Raw genomic sequence first — 18,827 nt, 5'->3', positions numbered from 1 at the left:
AGAGGCAGATACCCCTGGGAGCTGCTGCTTTGTGCTGTTCAAAGGCAGCGCCTTGGTATAAATCTTGTTACCCCTTTGCATGATGGATGGAGAGAAGGGGGTTGCTCCGTGACAGCTGCCGTGTTGCCTGGTGGCAGTGGCGGTTAGTTTAGTCCTCCTGGCTAGTTGGCTTTGGTTTCAAGCTCGTACTGTGCCAGAGATGAAGGTCCTTAAAAGAAGAGAAATAAAACAGCTCGTATGTCTAAGCTGGAGATGATTTCAGGTGTTGGGAGCGAATGGCAGTCCTTCTGTGGTGCTCTTCAAAGCTGCCTGGCTCCGAGGCAGGACCTGCAGGACCTTTGCCAGTGTCCTTGCACCAACACACGGATGGAGTTCTGGTCTGGTTTCTCTTTGGTTATTGCTAGCTTGCTTGCTTTGGTAATGGAAAGACCTCTTAATTGCTGGGCTGTGGGAAGAATGCCGTGTACGGTCTGTTGAACCAACGTGGGGTTTAATTAGTAAGGTTTGTTTGTTCCATATTTTTGCTTTTGGGGAAAAAAAAAAGGGAGGATATTCTGTCTTTTGCTGTTTTTAGTAGCTTCTCCCTGCTGCTGTAGGGGACTTCTGTGCCAATAACAGAAACATTGTTGCTCCCATTAAAATGTAGAAGGCACTTGAGTTTAATTTTTATAAACACATAAAATACTGTGTTCTTGTCCCAGTGTAAGTAGTTTTCCTGACTATTTTTCTCACAATGGTGTCGGACATAGTTGTGGTCCCATTTTTGCTCTTTCCAGACACAAGCATCTCTTCAGTTTCTTGACTATTGCTTGCAATGCCCAACATGAAATAGTGACTTTACAACCTTTTGCATAGGATGAGCTGATACCAATGAGAAGCTGCAAGAAACGAAGACTTGAGTGATGCAGTTTCTTTCTCTGTCAATTTTGGTCCTTTCTTGGCTGCCAGTGGCCCACACGTGTGGTGGTTAGGACAACATGCAAACACAGGGAGCTCAGACTGTGTCCTGGAGTTGCCTTTGCACAGGATTCTCCTTGCTGTACTTCTCTAAAACTGTAGATGAAAACTGTGCTTGACTGTTAAATATAATTGGGGAAAAAAGAAAAGACTCTGGCTGTTTTGGACAAGGATATCATGCAGCAATGGAGTTTATTTAGGGTCAGGAATAGTGCTTCTCACCTCTAATTTTGCTGTTTGCAGTGGAGCCCGTGTTAGGTGAAAGCACCTCTGCTCTCTTGAATTTTTGCCGGTTTAAGTGAAGGAGGATGATCTTCATCCAATTTCTGAGCATAGGAGTCTGCTCAGTTAAAAATGCAGGCAACTCAAAGTGTGCATGCCCTCGTTAGTATTCTTGGCAGATCAGTCCCTGCCCAACAGTTCACTGAAAGCCGTGCCTTGCTTTCCTGGCATGGTCGCTTCTGGTGCAGGCTCCAGCATTGCCAGTCTGGCATTTTCTACCTTCAGCGGAGGACTCTGGATCTTCAGGAAACAAAGCAGAAACATGTTAGGATTTGTCACAGCAGACTGGATGAGTAGATGTTGACTAGCAGTCAGCTCCATTGGGTTTGTTGAAGCGCCTGCTATTTGCAGCCCCCTTCGTGCTTTACCAGCACGCGTGTCCTCTGCTGGGAAAAGGTAAGAGAGGCCCTAAGCTGAGAAGCAAGAGTTTGCTTGGGTGGATACTGAGCTGCAAGCAGTTTCGTAGATACCTGCCTGATGCTGTGCCTTGTGCTAGGAACAGGGAGGGCAGGAGGAACCCATCCATCATGAAACTGGAAGAAGGTGGCATGTGATGGGAGCATTAATTGCTCTCAGCTGTGCTAGGGACCATATAGCCCACAGAGGTGACTTAGAGCTGGGTCCTACCAGCCCCAGGCTGGGGCATGGGGTGGCAGGGCTGGAGGTAGCTGCTCTGCCTGTTCTGCAGGAGAAACCTTTGTCTGAGGTTTTCCTTGGACAGCCTTTTCCCTAGCAGGAAACTTGCTGGAGCTGAATAGGTGTGCAGCGTTCTGAGGAGTCCTCTGATGGCACTGGGGGCTTGCAGGTGGATCTGTGAGCTTTGTGTTTAAATGGATCACTGTAATTTTTTGTTGCCCTTTTTTGCTTTGATAGGAGTCTGTTGTGCCCCAAATAGTCTAGCACCCACTTGCCCCACTCCCAAATGCACAGTCTGTCTTTTGCCTTTGCTTCTTTTATTTGAACCTGCCCACCTTCCTCTGCTGAGAGGTGTCACGTGCCGGTTGTAATCTGGGCAGTGAAGGATGCGGAATATCTTTGCAAGGCAGGGCCCAGGTATGCTTGAACCAGGTCTTAGGCAGCGTGATGGGATTTCAAGGATGAAATTTCCCAGCAGACCAGTGTGCTAGATTAGCAAAGCCTCTTTTCTGGGAGTGTTTAAATTTGGAGCAGGTAGAGCAGAACATAAAAGCTCAGTGTAGGAGACCAGGATGGGCTGTACCTACAGGCTCAAGTTATGGAACCAGCAGAATTCAGAGACGTTAGAATGGGAAAAGAATAAAGTTTCATCCACCAAACACTCTACTTGCTGGAAGAGTAAAATTTAATAACAGCAAAGACGTAACTTTTATCTAGCTAAGAATGAAGAAAGATGGTGAGAAAACTGAGTATAAGTGCTTTCAAATCTTTGCTCATACTTTTTATTACAAATCTTAGATTTAGTATTTTTTATATTTGTACACACACATGTATGAGAGATATATAAGTTTTACTGCTGGCCTGCTCAGCTTCCCACGCCATCAGGCTTTCTGAGAGATCTGGTCACCTCTCTGTGGGAATGCTTGTTCTTTAGCATTGCTGTATATGCCTCCAAGTAATAATCCAGATCTCACAAGGCTTAATTTGATTTAAAAAACCGTTTTACTGGAATTGCCATGAAAAAGTCACATTTAACAGTTGTCATGCAGCCCTACTGAAGATTTTTAATTTATTTCCATATTGTAATTACAGGGGGAGAGAAAAACCCCAAGCTAATAACATACTACTTTTCCATTTAAAATTTGATTATGTTCTTCCAAACAGTTTGGCATGGTCTGAATGTGAATTCTTGATGTTTGGGAGTAACAGCACGTTTTGTCAGAGACCAGTTGCAAGAACCTATACTTAAAGAACAAAAAATGCAGCCCTTATGTACACTTGTTGCAGGCAGCTCTGCGTCAGATCTGCCTCTCCAGAGCTCACTTTTCTAATTTTAAGTTAAAAATGGAAAGCAGTAGATGTTCCAGGGGACTTGGAAATTCTCAGAATAATCCTGTAGCCAAGAGTTACCGTTAACCTTTAGATCTATAAACTGGGGACTTTTAAGAGGTATAAATAGTATTGTTGAGACTATTATTGGCATACTGTGCCCAGCTCTCCTGACGTACATTTTTTGAGGGGTAGAACAACTGGGAGCAGTCTCAGGAGTGATCCAATGTCCAGCAAATGAACCTATGGACGCTTAATTTGCTCATTCTATTAAACCTATTGAAGAGAAGGTTTAAGAAAAAAAAAAAGTAGTTGGTCATAGTCTGTAAGTATCTACTTGGAGTGAGAGTTTCTTATGATACAGGGCTTTTTAATTTAGTCGAAAAAGCATAATGCATTTAATTATTTGACAGTGAGAGCAATTAAGTATTGGAACAACATATCAAAGGATATGGTAGATTTGTCGTCTTTGAAATTGTTAATCCAAGGCTAGATGCCTTTTAAGAAAAGATGTGGCAATTCAGCCATAAGTTATGGGCCTGATGCAGGAATCATTGGCAATTTGATGGCCTTTTTATGCAGGTCATTTTTTATTATCATTACAGCTTTTCTGTCTGTGACCGAGTCCTTGCTTTCTGCCAGCAGTGTGCACATGGCAGAGCTGTAATTAGGAGAATTGGTTGCTTCCCCATTTGTTCACAAGGTCATATTACTTGAAAGCAGTGTCTAAGAGTGCCTATCTGAACCTGGACTTTAAAGAGTGTTTTTATTGCTTGCTGCTTTTTATTCCTTTCTTTCTTTTGCCTGGATTCCTCTTTCTGTTTTGATATTTCAGCTGTTGCTTCAGAAGTCCCATAAGAAGTATTTTCCTGCAAGTGGAGCAGCACTAAAACATTGCCACCACAGAGCTTGTAATCTGCTAACTGTGCTCTTGGTTTTCTGGAGCATCTCTGCCAAACCTGCCTCCTACTTGACAGTTGAGTGGACAGATGTATGGAGAGGTGTGGATGCAGCTAGGTCATCTGTTGAATACATAAGAGGGCAAATCCGGTGTAAAATGTGAAATCAGAGCGGCAGCATTTACCCCACTCTCTGTTAATAACAGTGGTTGCCTTGCCACAAAAGGTGCAGCACTGTGGGACATGGAGCTGTAGGAATCCTGCTTTCGTGACCAAAGGTGCTGGATGAGACTTTGCATTGAGTATATGCTCAAACTAGAGCGGGTTCAAGCTGCCTTGGTGCCTGGGAACCTGGCTCCAGCGACAGCGAGTGCAGTAGCAACTACAAAATTCTCTTGGTTTTCAGTAGGAGCTTGTAGCTTGCCCTGTGTTTGGCATAGCAACAGCTAGTTTGGGAGTACCTGCGCTAGCTGGTTTAAAGTAAGCTTGGACAGGTCTTTGCTGCAACAGTGGCAGCACTGTAGATGAACCTGCAATGTCAAGCAAATACCTTCTTTGCCCATGTTTTATTGTGTGCTAGGTGGGAGGTGGGAGAGTTTGCTAAGACTCGATTGTGCCAAATGCTCCCCGAAAGGAAGGATCCCTTCCCGTTGCTGCCTGCTCTTCCGAAACGTCTCTGCAAGACTCTGTTCTCATCCATGCTTGATGGGACAGCCACACTCGAGGCGTGTTTCAGGGAATAGGTGTATTTGTTGCATTTGTTCGTCTTCTCAAGAGCCAACCAAATGCCTGTGTAAATAGTGTCTGATCCTTTTTATTATCTGCAGTTGCTTTGGATTTGCTGCTCTGCCTTTGCAAGGTAGCCTTTCACCTTCAAAGGCAGCAGCCTTCAACAAGTGAAGTAGCAGCAGGCTGGGATTGTTTTGCAGTCTTTAGGCAAAGTAATGTTATGTGCTAGAGGAGGGGCTGTGTGCTTTTGCTCTGAATGTGTGGTCCTGTCTTCAAATGAAAGTGATTATGCTTGAGAGAAAAGAATTAAATTTATTTTCTGATTTATGTTTTTTTAAGGCAGAGGCTCAATTTAACTGCATTTTGTTTTCCAGCATGCAAGTAAAGACCCCAAAGATGGGAGAGACAGCAGAGATCAAAAAGAATCCAAGGAGGAAGGCAACAAGAACATCCTGGAGTTTGGGAAGCCGTTGCCGTTGCCCTCTCTCCCGGGCCTTCACCAGTCACTACCTCAGAACCAGAGCTATGTGGCCACCACGAAGTCGCAGACAGGTAAAAAGAACCGAGTTAAAATCCCTAGCAGCACCCACCTCCCAAGCGTGTGTGTACCTGTGGTTGAGTGGGAGATGAGGTGGGTTAACAAGGACTGAAACCTTTGTTAGTACCTTTTTCCCACTGAATCTCCTTCAGGGTTTCCTTTCCTGCTGGCATCAGTAGGGTTGCTGCCATAGACTTTGTTTGACAGACACCGTTTCATCTAGCCACTTCTCTGCAAGTGGCTGTCGTACTGGTGCTTGTGTCCTCTGGACTCCTTCCTGGTCACCTCTGGATGTTGTACAGGGTATGTTCTTGCAGTCCCCTGTTGAAATAGCCTCCCAAGTGAAGTTCACTAGTTTTCTGCTCTGCAGGGAGCACCTGCCATGCAGTCCTTCCTGCACCACCTTGTTTCACAGGGTGCAGGTCCCTCCCAGGCGGCGTGGGCAGGCAAGTGTGCTCCGTCAGGCACCACCACACCGAGGATCACTCTTCTGCTAAAACTTAGTATGAGAGGAGACACTTTCACCCCATCTTCTTATGTGATACTCTGAAGATGTTTCTATCAATTCTGAGGGACTTTGTATATCACCACAACAACTGGTTACCATATACTACATCCTTGTAAATAAATTTAATTGTGTTAACAGATTTTTGGAGAGGTCTCTTCATAGATTTTTGGTGAAATTTCAGCATAGTGGAAGAAGAAGGAATGCTTTCAAGGAACAGGCTGTACAGCTGCAAATGGTAATACTGGTGCTGAGGCTGGCTGTTCCCTGCTGTATGCTATTCTTAAAAGAGCCTGCACTAAGCATCCTTCTAATGTGCATTCACCAAAGACAGCATCAGGCAGTGAGGTGTGATGACTGATTTGATTACAAGGCCAGGAGGGAGACTTAACAAATTAAGACCTGATCAAAGTAGTGAAAGGAATCAAACAAACTTCCATAGTAGGTGTGAAATGAGGTTAAATGGCAAATGGCTCTTTATTTAAGGTACCTTTTCCCTGTGTGTTCTTCAGTCATTGTGCGACTGCTTTCATTGTAAGTCAGTATTACTAGCCTTGCAATATCTATTTGAGTAAGTTGGATTCTATTCAGCCTCCTTCGGCATCAGCAATACTGCCAAACACAGGCTAATTTAAAAATCTGATATTGTGTATGGTGATGTAAGGGCCACAAGGAGCATGGAGAGGACACTCAGAATTTGGGTGGGTTTGCAACACTGGCAGAAAGCTCTTTGTGTGTTTGCACGTGTGTGTGTGTGTGTCATCTTTTGGTTGACTTGCAAATAAATTAGTTGGAGTGGGAAGCCTTCTCAGATCGTGCCCTCAAGTGTGATTTTCCCCCAGTACAGCCTCTATTCTCTATCCCTTCTTCTTTTCATTCCTGAGCAAACTTTGGGTTTCTTTTGCTTCTCTTTTCCAGCTGCTGCAGTATCTCGGAAGAAAAAACGGAGAATGGGAACCTATAGCCTGGTTCCCAAGAAAAAGACCAAAGTGTTAAAACAGAGAACAATGATTGAGATGTTTAAGAGCATAACTCATTCCTCTGCGGGTGCCAAGGTAAGGGGAGCGCTGAGCCCACTGGACATGTTTACTGTCACCATACACGTCCCTTGTTCTGGCACACCAACCCCATGTATAGGTGCAGGAATGTGCTGGCTTTTTGTGGTCAGCATCTTCTGTTCTGAGTCTATGTCTTCTCTCTGGCAACAGCATCCTGCCCGTATCAGCCTTGCTGCCTTGAAAATGGCTTTTTGAGAGTGGCTGTTCAGATACCAACTCTTAAACAAATGTTTTCCAGTGAATGTTCCCCTTCTGTCCCATGGGTCCTGTGGAACTGGAGAGATTTCAAGCATAGCTTGCGTGGTAACCTTTTTGTTCCGGTGTCCTCAAGGTGACTGTCTAGTGTTGCTGCTTGAGGCTGTACAGCAAAACAACTGGTTACTTAAAAAGATTTAGACAGGGATTCACTCCTGATCAAATTCTGCTTTTGCTGCAACCCATGCCCTGAAGTTTTGGTCTTTGAATTCAAGGAGAACAGTGCTAGGTTTTCATAGAGTGGAGTGAAAATCCCTCTGTGATTTAACTTTCCTTTCCATTCCCTACAAACCTTCTTGCACCCTTGGTGGAGCTGCCCTTCCATGTTCAAATTAGACTGCAGGGGTCTGTCTGAAGGCTTCTGCCCAGCAGCCCTCCTCCCCTTAATGCCTTGTACAACCATGTGAGTCTGAAATGACTCCTCGTGGCTCCTTGGTCCCCAGATTGACAGGGTTAGGTGAGACATGGCAGGCTCTCAGGCTAGCTTTGCTGGCAGCATTGAAGAGCTCTGGAGGGATGTATAGCCAGCTTTCCTCTGGCAGCTTTAAGGCTCCTAGCACAGGGGCATGGATTCAGCTGTTCTGTCCTGTGGATTGATGTTGTCTTTGTGGCTCATGTGCTTGGACGACTTTCAGAGTGAAAAGGACCTGGGTGATGCCAGCCCTCATGTGAATGGGGAAAGCATAGATGTAGACTCTGAAGAGGAAGACTCAGATGAGTTGGAAGAGGAGGATGATCATGGAGCAGAACAGGCAGCTGTGTTTCCTGCGGATGATAACAGGACCTCTAAAGACAGCGCATCTGATGCAGACAATGCCAGAAAGGTATTTGCATGCCCTGTGCAGGACTTGGAGTGGGATGGGATGTGCTTGTACATGTGGGATAGGAGTGGCATGAGTTGAGACAATTTCTAGACTTTTCTTAGCCTGACAGATGGCAGAAAGCGCAGCAGTAGTAGTGAGGCATTTTTATGACCATTTCATGCTCCCCATTGCACCCGTGAGAGTCTCCCCACTTACCCCCCAGTTTCAGCCTTGCTACATAAGTCTGTGGTCCACTATACATGCAGAATCCCCACCGCATTTAGCTATGGGATTCACTGAACCAGTAAGAGACGTCTTCCTAATCTTGCTTGTCAGTCTGGGAAAGCACTAAAACTGGTTTAGTTAATTTTTTTCCCAAATCATGGTACGTAGTGTAGACATGAGGCTTGTTTTAGATAATCAAGGAAGTTAAGATTTGGTTGCAAAGCTTTCTTCTGGGGTCGAATTTTTTCTTCCCTGTACCATCCCCATGGATGTACCATGGCAGGCGCTAACAGCCTTAGAGTTCTTGTCCTGGAGAGGAAATTCTGTTAGTGCATGTGCAGGCTGGGGCTGGGCACAGCAGAATAAGGGGGGGATGCTCTGCTGGGTGAGGGGCACAGCAGGATGATGGGGGGATGCCTGGCTTTCAGAGACCTGACCTGACTGACTCTTTCTGTTCTTGGGCAAATGGTGGCTGCAGATTGATGATGGTGAGTCTGAGGAGGAACAAGAGACTGGAGAGTCTGGGGAGGAGGAGGAAGATGGAGATGAGTCTGACTTGGTAAGCCTGGCTGCTAAATGTGTCTTTCAGCCGTTGTCCTATTGATAATAATTTCCCCTTTGCACTGCTGCCAGAAAGAGAGAGAGCTAAGCCGTGTAGTTTCATGTCTGACAAAACTCACTCTGAAACCACCCACACACAGAGTATTGTTTTCCACAAGGTGCTTAACCCTGATCTGTGATACAATTAATTGCTTTCTGATGCTAACTAATGGGCTTTTGTTTGTTGTTTTCAACAAGGTGTTGACTACTTTTAATCATTTGAATGTTAGTAGAAATATTTAAGGGTGCTTATAGGAGCCAGCAATGTTTTCTGAACAACCTGAAGCTCTGCACAGCTTTTCGGAGCTCAGGTGGAGTTGTTCACTAATCCCTTGGCCAAGCCTACAGCCTGAATTCACATTGAACTGACATGCCACCTCATGGTACCAGATGAGCAGCTCTTATCAGGGAGACAAACAAATAGGACACAGACAGACAGACACTCTCCCTAGGGGCTTGTCTGTATAGTGCTAGGACAAGACTTTCACCAGCTGCTGCTGATTTTTACTTTTTATTTTAAGATGGCTGGTGAAGAGAACCTGATTTTTAAAAAAAAAAATTAAAAAAAAAAAATTAAATTGTTGTTCATTGATTGTCTCTGTCCCCCACACTCCCCTTTACTTAAAAATTTTGCTCCCTTTCAACAGCTTCTCAAGTTGAGGAGCCAACATTTAAGGCAACCCAACTCTTCAGTCACCTTGAGAAAATGCTTGGCTTCATTTTCTTGATGTTTTGAGCTGAAGGTAGAAATGATTATACAAAGTGAATCACTGAAGCTCTTTAGGGTCTTGTTCCTTGTGCTCTGGCACTACAGGAGCCAAAGAGGACCAAGCAGCAGGGGCTGTGTAGCCTGCCCCTTTCTATGGGTAGCTGAGGCCAGTCTGTAGCATTAGCTCAAACCAAGGGTTGAGCTTGCAGTCAAGTCCAAACTCCCAAGTCATATCTCCACATCCTAGAGACTGGTTTTTGCTCTGCTCATATCTGGTGAGTCAGTCGGTTCCCCAGACAGGGACTGGCTCAAACACAAACCTCTCCCCCACAAGCAGTGTGATGCAATTGGTGTAAGCCACGTGGCGGGGCACAACCGAGCCCACACTCAGGGACGGTTATCAGGGGCAGTGTAGACACGCCGTAGAGCTGCCCCGGAGAGCCAGGGCTCAGCGCCACCTTTGCCCGGCTTCGCTCACTTTGATAACAGGGCATGGTGCAGCATCGGCTTCCTATGAAGGTAGGGCCTGATCCAGCTGCTGTTAATGGTAGCAGGAGGTTTTTCATAGGCTTTGGTGGGAGATGGCTAAGCATCAGGAGCTGACAGTTTCAGTTTGAATGTGAATTTTATGATTGATGCGTTGAAGACTGCCTTACAGGGTTGGAGTGCCTGATTCCCCGTTCTGATGTTGGCTTTGAAAACCCACCCCAGACAACTGTATTTTTTTTAAACCAAAACCCAAACCCTGTTTAGATTCATATATGTGTCTGAATATTTGCTGCATGATTAGTCCCTGCTACCCTGTACCTTGCTCGGGGAGGGGGCTGGTCTGCTACTGTAGAGTCAATTGCCCTGGGTCCCTCTCAACCCTGTAAGGTGGCTCTTCAGGTGCAAGGCAGGTGTTTGTTGGCATTTTCTAGCATGACTGTGGAGCAATGTGAATATTTTAGTTTGAAAAAACCCACAGTTTTTCTGGGGAGAAGCTAAAACTGTGTGTGTGCCTGCATGCTTGCATTGCTGCGTGGAGGTGCTCGGCTACTACTGCAATGAGCATGGTATAAGAGCCTACATGGAAGAGAAAGTGAAGCATGCACTATTGAAATGACAGGAAATACACCCACACGTGTGCTTGTGTTTCCTTTTCGGCACTATAAAGACATCTTAGCACCACTTGATTTCAAACCCCCAGTCCTTAAGGCCTTTTTGCATAACTCAAGCTGTGAGAAGGCTCTTTCGCATGGGCGCAAAGGACTGCGGGGACGCTGATGACAACATGCCTTACATGCACGTGGCCTCTCTGGTTATTCAGAGCTCAGAGTCCAGTGTCAAGAAGAAGCTGCTGAAGAGGAAAGGAAAGACAGACAGTCCATGGCTGAAACCCACCCGCAAGAGGAGACGGAGGAATAAAAAGAAACAAGCCAGTGTGCTAGGTAACTAATTGTGTTTTGTTCCTTAACTACACAGAAGTTAGCCTTCCAGGTGGAGGGGTAAGGACCTGAGGCCCATAAGGCAGTGGCTGTCTGCAGGGCTCACTCTTCCTTTACAAGGATGGGCTGTATGATAAACCAGGGTGTGAACTTGCATGTCACTGACAGTAGCTGCTGGTGTGCACACTTCAACAGCAAAATACATATGAGGTGGCTTTATCCTTGGCATGCTGGAGGAATATTTTTTTGTTCCTGAACTCCCTTTCTTTTAGAGTATCCAAAAAAGACTTTGTGGACTCATGTCCATGTGGACTCACATCCCATGAGCTCAGGGAGTGTGGTGAGATGCAGAAGGGAAAGGAAGAACCACCCCAGAGTGATGCTCAGTTGCTTTTGTATGGATGTTTGTCCAGCTGAATGGAATGTTCAGGTTGTCTTTGCTTATTCTGAAAGCACTGCAATGTTTGTAATGAGCTACTTCTGGCCCATCTCATGGTGTGGATGTTGTTCAGGTGGTCAGTCTTGTTTGACCTGAGTTACCCAGCACTCAAAAGATGTCTTCCGAAAGCTGTGGGTTGGGGAGAGTCAGGAGTGCAGGAAAGGTAACAACATGGGTAAAAAAAAGTGGGTAGTTTCTGAAGTGAAGCTGTGCCTTCAGCTTTGTTATTAAGGTTTCACACATCCATTGCCATCAAAGGGTTTATTCTTCTGTGCTTGCTAATTTGCAAGCAGGCCATTTTCTTATCAGCTGATTTGTGGCTACTTCTGAGCTAAATGACCACGTTTGAGCCTTTGGTCTGTGCCTGGGGTTTGTCAGTCATCTGGCTTGCTCCTCTTCCTCCCAAGGCAGCCCCTTTCTCAAGACAAAGTAGGGGCCATTGATCACTTTCAGAGCAAATAGCTATTTCTTCATTTCAGATGCAGACTAGTTTTCTGCCCCTTCAATAAAGGTGGCAGCCAGTCTTCCAGGCTAACAAAAGTCTCTTGGCCAAGCCAGAGTGGGAGAAGCAAACTAGGAGAGAAAGTGGAGCCAAGGGAGAGTGAAGAGATTGCCAATTCCCATGAAGGCTCCGAGGGGTCCCCATGCAATCTCTTCCCAGCGAGGGGTCCCTATGCAATCTCTTCCCAGCAGCAGCTTTGTTCACTTAGAGCCAGAACTTGGCTTTTATGTTTTTTCCCCTCCCATTAAGCTGAATGTCACCTGCCTCGTCCTCTTCATGATGTACATGATTAGCGGGTTCGCTCTGCCTGGCCGGAGTGTACCTGGAGCCCTTTGCAGCAGGTTGGAGACAGGAGGATGCGCTGAGCCCTGGTTTCATCCCTTCCTTGTGCCATTGAAGCTTGTGCTGCCGATGCAGTACGGCAGCAGGCGGGTGTGCCTTTCAGAGGCAGAACTTGTCTCACTTATTCTTTTTTGTTGTTGTTGTTACCTACCTGAGTGGAAGCGGAAAATCTGTCTGATCAGACAGGGAAGGAAAGAAGAGATCAGTCATGCCATAGATGCCCAGATGTTGCATTTTCATAATTCTACGTGCATCTGTACTCATGGCCTCTCTGAGGAGCCTGCATACAGCCTGCTCGCTTAACTATGGCCCTTACACCCGCACGTGCTTGCACACGACTTATTTATTTTATTATTTTTTTTTCCAGCTGTGTAAATATGTGTGTGTTTCCATCTAGGTGCCGAAGCCTATAAACCATCTTTGGGAGGCAGAGAGGGCCCCGGCCAGGAGAACAGCATGGAGTACATGGAGGTGTCCCTGGATTCCCTGGATCTCCGGGTGAAGGGAATCCTCTCCTCGCCGGCGGGAGGTGAGTGGCAGCCGGCTGGCCGGACCCGGGGCCCGGGGCCGGGGCCGGGGCTTTGTTCCGCCGGGCGCAGCCGGGGCGGCGTGCGGGGGCCCGGCTGCCCCCTGGCGGCTGCGGGGGCCGGCCCGGCCGCGGAGCGCCCGCCCGGCGCCGGGAGCCTCGGCACTGGGGACGGGAGCCCGGCTCGGGTGGAGGGCGGTGGCTGGGGAGGATGCCCAGCGAGGGGTCCGAGGTGCCGGCCCGGCCCGCTCGGCAGCTCCCCTCCGTTCCCTGAAGGATGCTGATGTAGGGTCTCCACAAATCGCTGCCACTGCCCCCCAGGATCCTCTTGTTCAGCCCCGGGAAGAGGGGGGGACCAGTGGTGGTTCCTAGGTGCTCGCCCCTGGCTGCTGTTCCCAGTGCTGAACTTGCCTCGGATCCAGCGTCTCCTGGCTAACCTGGATCCGGCCGTCTGTCCCCCGTTGCTCTTTCACTTTCAAAGGTTGTCTGGCTCTTTCAATAGAGGCACATCAAAGAGCGGGTGGGAGTGTTCACCACCGAGGGAGGGTCAGGAAGGACGAGGGATGATTTCACCAGAGCCTCTGGATGTCAAAAAGATTATGAAAGTGACAGCTCAGAAGGCGAGGAATGAGCTTTGTGATTTGCGGTCCTAGAGAAAGCTCTTAAACCTTTAAGATCTTGACAGGATTTTACATGAAAACTGCAAGGACTTTCCCTCTGCTTGTATGTCTTGAAATATCCCATCCCTCCTTTAGGCTTGGTCTTGCAACCTGTTGGCTAAAAGGAAACTCCTTACAAGATGAAAGGGGCTTGTGCTTCGGCTGATAGGGTTGTAGGCATGGGCAGGATGCTGCAGGGGGGAGTGCTGCCATTGCCAGGGCAGCTAAAGAGGAATCTCCCTTAGCAATGAAGTTAATCTTTGAAACTTTGCAGCAAAATAACTCTCCTTTCAAAAGCTTAAAAAATAGCAGCATGCTTCCCTCTCACTGAGACTCAATCCCATAGCAGGCTTGGGTAGGGAAAGCTTGGAACACTTCAGGGTGAACCGATCCAAAGGCAAATGTGTGAGGGTTTGCTTCTGTATTGAAAACATTGCAAAGAGATGTTATGACTGTGTAGGATTAGAATAGGAGTGTAGGACTAGAAACAACCCCTTTGTTGTTAGCCCAGTGTTTTGCAATTATGGGTAACCTAGTGATTGAGTTGAATCCAGAGGAGCATTCACACTGTGCCCCCATACGTGGCAGTGAGCCCCCTCAAAGGCCTTTATCCACCTTTAAAGAGATTTGAAAATGTTCAAAATCTGAGAGAAAGAGATGAGGAGAAGGCAAGAACATCTGAGCATCTTGCTGCTTTCTTTTCCCTGGTTTGTTCTCTTTCCAAAATAAATAATTCTTGGTTGGCTGAGACCAAACAGTCCCAGGAATTTTGTTTTCCCATCTGTGTAATAAGCCTCTGCAAATAGAAATTTGCGCTTTCCTGATCTTCTCTATTTATCACTCCACTAACTATTCAAATTTCCAACTCTGGGTGGTTTCCTACAAATTTTCTGGTGCCAGAGCACAGTGTTGTAGGGCACGTGGGGCGGAGAGACAGGCTGATAAAAAATCCGTACCTCGTTGCTTTTCCTTGTTGAGGTTTTCTCAGAGTAAACTGTTCTTAACTTGCTGTTCTTGATTTCAGCACAGTCATCTGTAACATGGCTGGACTTAGGAAAGTACAGGATGCTTTTGCAAACTCCATCTGATGTAAGAAAGGGGTCTTTTTCGCCAGGTTTAGATAATGCCTTGAAAGCGTTTCAGGACATGGAATGGGAAGATGCCAGAGGATATGGGTGGTGTTGATGGACTGCATCCTTTCTCCTGGAAGAGAGTTTCAGAGTTGATTTACTGGTCTTCTGTACTCCAGGTCTTTCCAATGGTCCTGAAGCAATGGAAGTAGATGGTCTCCAGGAAGTCCCCCTCTGTAGCTGTCGAATGGAAACCCCCAAAAGCAGAGAGATCACCACGCTAGCCAACAACCAGTGCATGGCCACGGAGAGTGTTGATAACGAGGTAGGAGCCTGTCTTTCAGCTTCTCGCAGACCTTTCTGCTGAGGACAAAGACACAAAGAACAAAAAGCTGTGCCGGGAACATGTGTCGGGTCACACGGGCTCTGCAGCCTGCTAGACTGGGAACCCACTGGTGTGCGGGAATGGCAGGGCAAACACCTCGCTCGCTAAGCTGAGGGCCCCAGCACTCTGCGTGTATTGCACAGTCGGGTTGAAGCCACTTGGAAGGGAGGCGGTGGTGTGGTCTGCAGTTGGAGAGGTGCTGGGTGGATCTCTCCCGATTGTCCTGGCCTGTGCAGCTGGATCAAGTTGATGTAACAGACATGCTTCAGGCCAAGTGGGCTAAAACACATTAGCATGCATCAAAGTGAGAAAATCCAGTCAGAGGAAGCTTGGAGCTGGTTTTCCTTGACTACGAAGGAGCTGATGCAAACCTTTCTGTAGCCAGCTCTTGAGTTTCGGGAACTTGGCATGCCCTCCGCCGGCTCAGTCTGCCCCAGTCTTCCTCTCTTCTCCTCCCCCAAGAGGCTTCTGTTACAAAGCTTCCTATGTCCTGGCAACCCTGCGCAGCCTCCAGGTCTAGCTGACTGAAAACGGTTGCACTCTATGCCTTTCAGTCGATCGCAGCTGGGCTAGTTGGGCTCTCCTGGTTCCAGAAGTGTGGAAGTAAGTGGCAGAAGTGACTCCTTCCCAGAGTCTGGAAAGTCAGACTGCGGGACAGGAACACACTCAGTAGACTCTCCTTTTACTGGGAGGCACTTGGGTTTCTTTTAAGCTTCAGCTCAGCCGCAGTCACACTGCAGTGCTCTGATACTTGCTGGTAGTAGGACAAGGAGTGAGAATATCCCTAGTTCTCCTGTAGGATCCCAGGAGAAGGGTGGATGGAGGGAGAAAGAGATAATCAGATTTGCAGCCCAGCTCTGCTTCTGTTAGTACATGCTGGTACCTATAGAGAAAGGAATTTCCAAAGCATGGCAAAATTGATTCATTAAAGAGAGAATGCCCTGGAGCCCTGTAGGAGAGAGGGGGACCCCAGGGCTTCTAAATAAACAAAAGGTGTTTGAAAGAGTTCCTTCTCATGTAGACGGTGGTTTGACAGTTCTGTCCCTGGATAAATCAGAGAAAGGAATAGCAAAGGCCATGCTTTATGTTAGATACTTTTTCATAACGGGATAAGTGACTCATAGATGTTATAAGAATATTATACATGTGAATAGTGGGTTCTCCAGACTGTCGTGTCCTTTGAGGATGTTATAAATAGTTATGAGCACCGTGCTGCACTCTCTAATGGTTGGAAAATAGCAATTAATCATTTCGTACTTTTTTTAGAGTTTCTAACAAATAATATAGCGTGACATAATAATGCAGGGACTTCCTCACACGGACAGTGCAGCTTTTCAGGTGTTAATCAAATTTCCTCAGCTCATAAGTAAAAATCAATGCAATGGTCCTCTCCTGCCAGACCTGCAGCCTCTGGGCTCTGTGTGTTAACGGTGATCAGTCTAGCCAAGGCGTCACAACCACAGGTAGACTTTGCAGCTGGAATTTGGGTAAGTTGAATCAGAGATGCTAGGGGTGAATGACGAGCCTAGGTTAAAATCCATTCTCTTTTTCTGTAGGGGTGTTGATTCTGCAGAAGTGGAGTTTAAAAAAATTAGAGAGAAAGTCTAGTTTTGTTGAGAAAAAGCAGCAAATCAAACCTTAGCTAGACCAGGGGGACAGCCTGTTGGTGATGAGCAGGCACCGTGTTCCTGACTGACTCCTCTGCTCATGGTGGCAGCGCACAGTAAACCATGCACAGATTTCGGTAGGGATGTTTCCTTGTAGCAGCCTTTCACGTTTATATTTCTAGTTTATAAATGTCCTTTGCCAAGCATCTGGGAAAAGCAAGGTTATTATCAAGAGGAACTTACAGAACCCAAACAGTGTTGTGTCTTGCTAGCAGGTGGCAACTGGGATGTGAGAATGTCATAGATGTATGAATGGGGGCAGCAGAAGGAAGCGCGGATCCTTCTGATGCAGCAGAACGAGTAACACTGATCGGGAAAAGTGAACCCCAATTATGGAGCCTGCTGTCATTAACAGAACAAGGTGGTGCATGAGAAGATAGCTTTTTAAGCCCAGAGCTGTACATTGGTGAAATCCTTCGGAAAATGTGCTCAAAATGTGACTTTAGCTGAGCTCTCGTGAAAGCCTGGCTATTCATCCCTGTGGTCTGGGCAGGGGCCAGTGCTGGAACCAGTACAGACGATAACTTCGCTGGCAGTGAAGAGCAATTATTTTTCCCTTTATCTTCCTGTGACTTATACTTTTGAACAGTAACAAGATTTAGTGCGTATGGTCTTGTTCTCTTGGTCACCGACACCCGCTCTTCCTGGCAAAAGGAGAGCGTATGTTGTGTGAGTCAGGCCCATGGGACTGCCCCTTCTGCCGCTGCTTGGCTGTTGCGTATTTCCAGTTACGATTTTTTTTCTTGCAAGGAACAAACGACTCGGGGTCCACATGCATGTTAGTTAGTAAATGATGCGTTTCTTCCTGTGAGAGCAGCTTTCACAGCTTCCTGCTGCACTGCTAATGCTATCTGGCACACATCTGAATTGCTGTGAAAAAGCCAGGTCTCATCAAGGCAGTGTGCAAAATCTTCCTCCGCACAAGCACAGAGAGTGTTTTGGTCTCCAGTAATTTCATTTCCTTTAATTTCTCCTGTTCCAGCTGGGCCGATGCACAAACAGTGTGGTTAAGTATGAACTGATGCGCCCGTCTAACAAAGTCCAGCTTTTGGTGCTGTGTGAGGACCATAGAGGGAGGATGGTGAAACACCAGTGTTGCCCTGGCTGTGGATACTTTTGCACTGCAGTAAGTCCGTGCTCTCAATCTAGGGAAGGGGGTACCTGTTGCAGTAGCTGGAAGAGCTGAAGGTGGAGATGGTACCTAAAGGGGTTTACTGACTTCCTGGCATCAGCTCCACCTCGTTCCACAGCACATCAGGTGGTGTTTTCAACACGAATGTGTGTGAGGGTAGCTGCAATCGTCACCTTTATCTTCCTGGAGACCCCAAGGGGTGTTACTGAAGGGTTTTCTCTGGGATTTCACACAGTGGAAGTCTTGCCGTAGGAATTTCTTTGGAACAAGGGGGTTTTTTTTCTTTCTCTGTACAGATCAATCGCATCAAAAATTGTATTAGCTGGTTTGTAAATGAATCTGTGTATGCACATCTGTGTCGCCCCACTGGCTCATGATGGTTTAGATGGGAAACCTGAGTGATGGCACTGGAACAAGGCAGTGTTTGAGATCTCCTGCTGCTTCTTCCACCTCTGCCACTGAGGCTTTTAATAGCGTTGGTCCAGTCCTTTAAGTCATCAGTGTCCTAGTTTCCCTGTTGGTAAAGCTGAAAAACACCAATTGAGGGCCTCACAGGGTGATGAGGAGGCTTAATTGTCTGATGCTAGTGTTCTTCAAGATGACTCAATGACAGATGCTACAGTAGTCTCAAGCATTATTGTAATAAATGGAGCCATCCTGGGCTTTCATGCTGAGTCAAAGATCATTTAAAAGATAAAATCCTCAAAACACTTAAAGGCATTTTTGCAAAGCTGAGATGGAGTTAATTAGATTGCTTGGGAGGACCGTGAATTCAGGAGAAGAGTGGGTTTTAACTAGCCTTTCCTTACATGCTTGTACATCTCTCAGGGATGTGTCGTAGTTCACACAGGTGAACCTGGGAGTGTTTGTCTGTGCTATCCGTCACTATTAACACAGAGCACAGTAGGGCTTCAGGTAGCACTAATATCACAGGGCAATGAATTCTGGGGTACCTTCAGTTCAGTTCGAAGGACTTTGCTGGAAAGGGAAAATAATTGTAAGAAAAGTTGCCCAAGTTTGTTGAATGAGCAGTCAGCCACTTTATTGGGGTTAAAGAGCATATGGGGCTGGTCCAAGCAGAGAAGTCGCATACTTTAGGTTACATTGGGGTTAACAGCTGATTTAATTATATTCATGTAGGTCCTTGGATGGT

At 46.7% G+C, this 18,827-nt stretch overlaps 1 protein-coding gene across 14 annotated transcripts in view; it reads left to right on the top strand.

Moving 5' to 3' along the window:
- EHMT1 (euchromatic histone lysine methyltransferase 1) overlaps positions 1-18,827 on the top strand; it is a 123,256-nt gene that overhangs the window by 77,322 nt on the left and 27,107 nt on the right. For 12 of the 14 annotated variants that reach the window (XM_052814703.1, XM_052814713.1, XM_052814711.1 and 9 more), the window contains 8 exons: positions 5,207-5,384; positions 6,794-6,930; positions 7,824-8,012; positions 8,695-8,775; positions 10,835-10,955; positions 12,633-12,764; positions 14,670-14,815; positions 17,525-17,668. In XM_052814703.1, coding sequence (XP_052670663.1) covers positions 5,207-5,384; positions 6,794-6,930; positions 7,824-8,012; positions 8,695-8,775; positions 10,835-10,955; positions 12,633-12,764; positions 14,670-14,815; positions 17,525-17,668 — 1,128 coding nt within the window. The remainder of the gene's footprint in view (positions 1-5,206; positions 5,385-6,793; positions 6,931-7,823; positions 8,013-8,694; positions 8,776-10,834; positions 10,956-12,632; positions 12,765-14,669; positions 14,816-17,524; positions 17,669-18,827) is intronic. The other 2 variants (XM_052814715.1, XM_052814712.1) reach the window with 1 other exon arrangement.

Source organism: Harpia harpyja, chromosome 19 (genome assembly GCF_026419915.1).
Source record: "Harpia harpyja isolate bHarHar1 chromosome 19, bHarHar1 primary haplotype, whole genome shotgun sequence".
Taxonomy (NCBI): domain Eukaryota; kingdom Metazoa; phylum Chordata; class Aves; order Accipitriformes; family Accipitridae; genus Harpia; species Harpia harpyja.
This window is presented reverse-complemented; position numbering and strand designations above follow the sequence as displayed.